Below are 6351 nucleotides of genomic sequence, written 5' to 3' on the forward strand. Positions count from 1 at the left end.
TGTGACCACAAGCAGTGAGAGAATATCCATCCATGGTACGCATTATTTTATGATTACTGAAAAACTTTCTTTAAAAAAAATAACAATATTGCTAAAAAGTTGTGATGAAGTGAAACAGAGAGGACAAACATTCCAGGACAATTTGAAGAAAATGAAAGAAGACTTGGATCACCTAACACCTCTGGAATTATTTGAACCAATAATGTCTCCAGATATTTATGACCACATTGTGAAGGAAACTGTTCGTTATGCCACGGCCAGCAGAAACAAACCGGATTTTGTGTTCAGTGTAGATGAATGGAAATCTCTGATAGGAATTCTTCTTTTGTCAAGTTACCACAAATTACCATCGGAGAGGCATTATTGGGCAAAAGATGAAGACTTGGTTGTCTCTATTGTAAAAAAAGCAGTGTCTCGGAATAAATTTCAAGGTTTGAAGAGTGTTGTGCATTTCTGTGATAATGCAGATGCAGAAAATAACAACGGGGATAAAGGATTCAAAGTAAGAAGCCTGATTTCGAAGCTTCAGAAATCACTTATTCAACATGGAGTATTTGAAGAATGCATTAGTGTTGACGAAATGATGGTAAAATATTATGGGCATAATTCCCTGAAGCAGTTTATCCAGGTGAAACCTATTAGGTTTGGATATAAACGTTGGGCGCTTTGTGGGACCTCAGGCTACTGTTATAATTTTGATCTTTACTGTGGTACGAATCCTCAACTAGATAAGAATGATGAAATAGCATTGGGTTCAAAAGTTGTCTTGAAGATGCTTGAAGCTGTAGCAGATCCGGAATCTCATACTGTTTTTTTAATAATTATTTTACTGGTTATGAATTATTAGTTCACCTACGAAATATTGGTTTTCAAGCGTCAGGAACACTCGGAAAATAGTTTGAAGAACTGTATATTGAAATCAACAAATGATATGAAAAAAGAAACAAGAGGCTTATATGACTACAGGTTTGACACCAATGAAGAAGTACTGATGGTAAAATGGCTAAATAACAAATGTGTAACTGTTGGTACTAATTACGACACTGTAGAACCCTAGCAAAGGTCAACGTTGGATTAAGACATCAAAGTCAAAAGGAAGCGTTCCTCAACCAAATGCAATTTTCAACTATAATTAATGTATGGGTGGTGTAGATCACCATGATTGGTTAGTAGGGAAATATTCTGTTTCTATTCGAAGAAAGAGATGGTATTGGCCTTTATTCATTAGAATGATAGATATGGCAGTTGTGAACTCATGGATCATTTATAAATTGCCGCACCAAGGACATGGTTTCACACATCTGAGTCTACTAGATTTCAAAAGGGTAATTTCTGTAGCTTATCTGAAGTTGGCTTGCATGGAAGGCTCAGTAGGAAGACCCTGTGGTACCTTACACTCACGCACAAATTTTGCTGATGTTCGTTATGATGGTAAAGATCATTTTATTGAAAAGCGCAACAATCAGCAGAGGTGTATGAACAAACCATGTACAGCAAAACCAAGAACCTTTTGCTCTAAATGCAATGTGACTCTTTGTATTGAATGTTTCAGCTCTTATCATAAAAAGAAAATGAAATTGTCAGGTATAACAATAAAAAAAGTGCATTTAGTTTATGAAATTAATTTTTTTCAGCTAGAACTTAGGTGGGAATTCATAACATTTAAGTAAGAATGACAATATGGAACTGTTTATCTTTATCTGAAAAGATAATACTTTACTTAACAAATATAAACATAAAACCTATTGTCCCAGAGTCTTCATTTGAGGACAGCTTGAAAACATGATTTTATACCCCTTTGTCCCAGCGTCCTCATTTGAGGACAGCTTACTGTAAGCTTACCCTTAGAAATAGATTTTTTCTTTCCACTTCATATGTTTTCTTGACCCTTAAATATATATTATTTAGCAAAAAATTCCAGAAATTCAAAAAACACAAAAGTTGGGATTTAATGGGTTAAAGAAGAAGACGTGTCTGCAATTCATTCTGTTGAAAATGACACTTTCCAGAATGTTTCCCTTTAGGGCTGAGTCAGTCAATATGCGCGCGAAAGACAGACCCGAAGCAGAAGACAAACAAATATTTTTGGAAAAATGATGCTCATATTCCCGCTTGATTTACCAGACCACTGAGCTGATTAACAGCTCTCCTGGGGCTGGCACGAAGGATTAGACTTACTTTACGTGGCTAACAACCAACTGGTTACTTAGCAACGGGACCTACAGCTTATTGTGGAATCCGAACCACATTATAGGATTAATCATGATCGCTAAAGGCATATTTATCATGGTGTTACCTTTTCAGAAAGTTAATTCATTAACCCTTAAAAGCAGACCTACCCCCTGACAGGATCAGTGGGAGTGGAAAAATGTCGGCGCCAGAGACCACATACTTATACAGGCTCAGCAACCCAGCTATGCTAAGTGTACCACTAGGTCTTGTAAAGGAAGGTATCGCGCAGCTGGTCCTCTTTCCAGGCTCAGTGTTATTTGCCGTGGTAGTCCATGAGACGCATGAAATGCTATGCAAGTCTAACTAATTGAGGAGTGTAGTAGAAGCATCAAATGCTATGCAAGTTGTACTAATTCGCATATGCAGTCCATTAGAGGCATGAAATGCTATGCAAATAATTGAGGAGTGTATTAGATACATCAAATGCTATACAACTTGTACTAATTTGCATAAGTAGTCCATCAGACGCATGAAGTACTATGCAAATGTAACTAATTTTATACAAGTTGTACAAATTTACGTGTGACATTCTTTTGGATATTTATTTGTGTGAATGCTCTCATATTATATCTCCTATGTTATATGCTTTTGCATGCTTGCTTATTTCTTTTATTTGCATGTATAACTAATATTATAAAAAGACTGATAAACTGAAATGCTTATTTGCTTATTTCTTTTATTTGCATGTATAACTAATATTATAAAAGACTGATAAACTGAAATGCTTATTTGCTTATTTCTTTTATTTGCATGTATAACTAATATTATAAAAAGACTGATAAACTGAAATGCTTATTTGCTTATTTCTTTTATTTGCATGTATAACTAATATTATAAAAAGACTGATAAACTGAAATGCTTATTTGCTTATTTCTTTTATTTGCATGTATAACTAATATTATAAAAGACTGATAAACTGAAATGCTTATTTGCTTATTTCTTTTTATTTGCATGTATAACTAATATTATAAAAAGACTGATAAACTGAAATGCTTATTTGCTTATTTCTTTTATTTGCTTGTATCACTAAAATTCTTCAGAACTGTGGGATGACTTATGTTGGGACGGTCAGGGCAAATAAAAAAGAAGTGCCTGGTGAAATGAAAGATGTTTCTTCCCGTGATGAGGGGTCAAGTGCATTCTTATTCACAGACAACATGATTCAGGTCTCTTACGTGGCTACATCATCAAAAAAGAAAAAGAAGAATGTGTTGCTGCTATCATCCATGCACACATTACCATCACTAGGGAACTCAGGGAAACCAGAGGTTATTGAATTTTATAATTCAACAAAAGGTGGCGTTGACGCCCTGGACCAGATGTGTGCCATATATTCATGTGGGAGAAGTACACAGCGATGGCCAATGTGCATATTTTATGGCATGATAAACATAGGTGGCATCAACGCATGGGTCATTTACTCTGAGAACACAACTGCCTCTCTCAACAGAAGAAAATTCATGCAAGTAGTTGCAAAAGCATTCATAAAACCCTGGGCACAACAAAGGGTAAGCGCTCCCACTCTACCAATCTCCTTAAGGAACATCATGAATACTGTCTGCGAAATAACTTAGGATTGTAGTCAAAAGGTGGTAATTGCAGAAAGCCGCTTTACGCCATCCTATTGTAAGAAGTGCCCAGCAAAGAAACGCCGCAAGACACGCTTCCACTGCACCAAGTGTGACCTCGCTGTGTGTCTCAGCCACCACTATCCCCTGTGTCCTGATTGTGAGTCAAAGTAGGTAAATAATAGAAAACTAAACATCGTGGCTCATATTATAGCCAAGTTATTGTCATATTATCGTCATAATTTTTATTATAAAGTGTCACTATATATAAATTAAGGCCTGGAAATCATAGTTTAATGTCAAAGAAAGTTGACAAAGTCATAAAAAAATTGCATAGTGGATATATTCATGTTTTTTTTTTGTAACATAAAAATACCCTTTTCACAGAGTCTTCCAGAGGTGACCCGCCAGAGCCAGAAGAGTGTGGCAACTACAGAACATGGCCAAGGGACAAGAGAAGAGCCTCATAAAATATTTTTTCTTAATTCTTATTACTAGAATGATAATAAATTTTTTCTTAAGTTTTATTAAAAAATAATCAGTTTTTGGTTAATTTCTCTGGGCATTTTACTATTACTCCTTTTTTGCAAAATTACTTAAGTTAGTGCTTAAAATGAAAGTAGAGCAGCTGCTCATTCTGTTCATGCCCATAAAAATAATTAAAAAACTATAACCATTCTTTTTATTTTCCAAAAAAGGAGTCTGTCAGACGTATCGAATGCTTTGCAGGGTGCTAAAATAACAAATGCCTTTAAGGGTTAAGGAGAGAACCGAATTTAATGAACACATGGAAAGCCTTGATTATACTGGAATTAACGAAAACTGCCTTAATTTACAGAAAACGTTAAAATAATCTACGGAATTACGGTATCTCTGGAATGGTTTGTAAGATTGAAAGACATATTCTTCAAACTCTAATATACAGTTATGTCTGATTATCAAAAGGTTTGAAAACTGTCCTTTCTAAAGGTTTCCGTTCAAAACGTTGGTAATTGGCATCTTGGCTTTAGAAATAATTATTACTTCCTAGAACCATTTGCTTCTAGGAAGTTGTTTGATGCCCGTGGTAATCATTTACCTCCAGTGAGATAACTAAGAAGAACGTATAAAGATTTAACAGGAACCCATTTTGCTCAAATAACTTTTAAATTTATCATCAAAAGATTTTGAGATTCATCTCAAAAGACCTTTGACTTTTATTATCTATAATGCTCTTGTACCAGGAAATGAACCTAGAAATAATACGTTTGTGGAACAAGCAAATAAAACAGAAGGAAGAGAAATCAAAAGAAATGGGAATGAATCAATGAGCAAAACAGATTTTAAGAATGAAACAAAATCAAATAAAACTAACGACTGGTAGATGAGGTTCTGTGGTCTACAAGCAGGAAAGCATTAGTCGACAATTTTTACTAAAAGGAGCATCGTACCTCTGCCCTCTTAATAAGAAAGACATCAAAACATCCTCGTTCTTTACAAAATCTCGAAATCCTATTTCGGAAGAAACGTCAGATGTTCTTGCGAAGAGAAGAGCTCCCATAAAAGGAGGAGGAGGAGATTTATGGAGCAGGGTCGCTGCCATTAATCTTGGAATGTCTTGGAGGAATTTGCCCTCTTGTGCAGAGGGTGTCTTCTGTGGCGAATTGGGATGGGGAACACTCAACATAATATATCAAGAAAGAAAACGAATATTAACGTGGTCATGAACAATGCAAATGGAAATTAGCAATACAGCTAATATGAAAAACTGATAGATTTATTAACAAAATACAGGCTAATGTAGAATCGTAGCAATAAAAAGTAACATAAAATTATTAAACGAAAGGAAAGCAATTGGAACTAATAATAAGAACAGAAATATGTAAACATGAATGGAAAGGAAAATACACAGAAAATATAGAAGAGAAATGAGCATTTCTCATAACGAGAGAAATATTATGTGCTGGCCATCACAACTTGGAAACAACACTGAAAAACATTGTCGTAAAATTATGCTCATAAGGAGGAATACATGACAACAGTGTCAAAGTAATAGAAACAACCATTAAAAAACCAGGATAAACATCTATAAAAATGTATGTGAAACTAATTCAATGATTATAATGTAACTAACTTGAGAAATGACTGCCAGATATTAGACAGTCAAAGGAGTTGTTTCTGAAATAAAGTCCAAATTAACGAGATCCTTAAAGATTATCCCATTCATAATAGATACTAATCCCAGTTTGGCTTGAGTCCTAAGTTCACTTTTGAGGACAATTACGATTGGCTGTTGAAGAAAAGTGGATGCAGTGTCTATTATGGTCCTACTCAACACTCTTGTACACCCAGAAAATACTCATGTATCTTGATTTAGCTAATCTGTTACATACGGTCGGACTGAAAGTTCTCGGGAGTTTGAATTTCTCACCTAAATGGATAGAAGACGAACATTCTCATTCAGCGACAAGTATATAGTCGAATAAAACTAGTCTGCTCAGCATGAAGTGTACACATATACTAAAAGAAGCCTTTGGGCCAAACCATCATTTGAACCCATTTTCCTAATATA

General features: G+C 35.0%; 1 protein-coding gene across 1 annotated transcript; it reads left to right on the plus strand.

The window, feature by feature from the left end:
- Nucleotides 1-202: 202 nt before the first annotated feature.
- LOC136841065 (piggyBac transposable element-derived protein 3-like) lies at nucleotides 203-4270 on the plus strand. The gene is made up of 4 exons (XM_067108119.1): nucleotides 203-784; nucleotides 3273-3740; nucleotides 3835-3970; nucleotides 4188-4270. Exons 1-4 carry the CDS (start codon nucleotides 203-205, stop codon nucleotides 4268-4270), a joined length of 1269 nt encoding a protein of 422 aa, XP_066964220.1.
- The last annotated feature ends 2081 nt before the right edge of the window (nucleotides 4271-6351 follow it).

Source organism: Macrobrachium rosenbergii, chromosome 8 (genome assembly GCF_040412425.1).
Source record: "Macrobrachium rosenbergii isolate ZJJX-2024 chromosome 8, ASM4041242v1, whole genome shotgun sequence".
In the NCBI taxonomy this organism is placed as follows: domain Eukaryota; kingdom Metazoa; phylum Arthropoda; class Malacostraca; order Decapoda; family Palaemonidae; genus Macrobrachium; species Macrobrachium rosenbergii.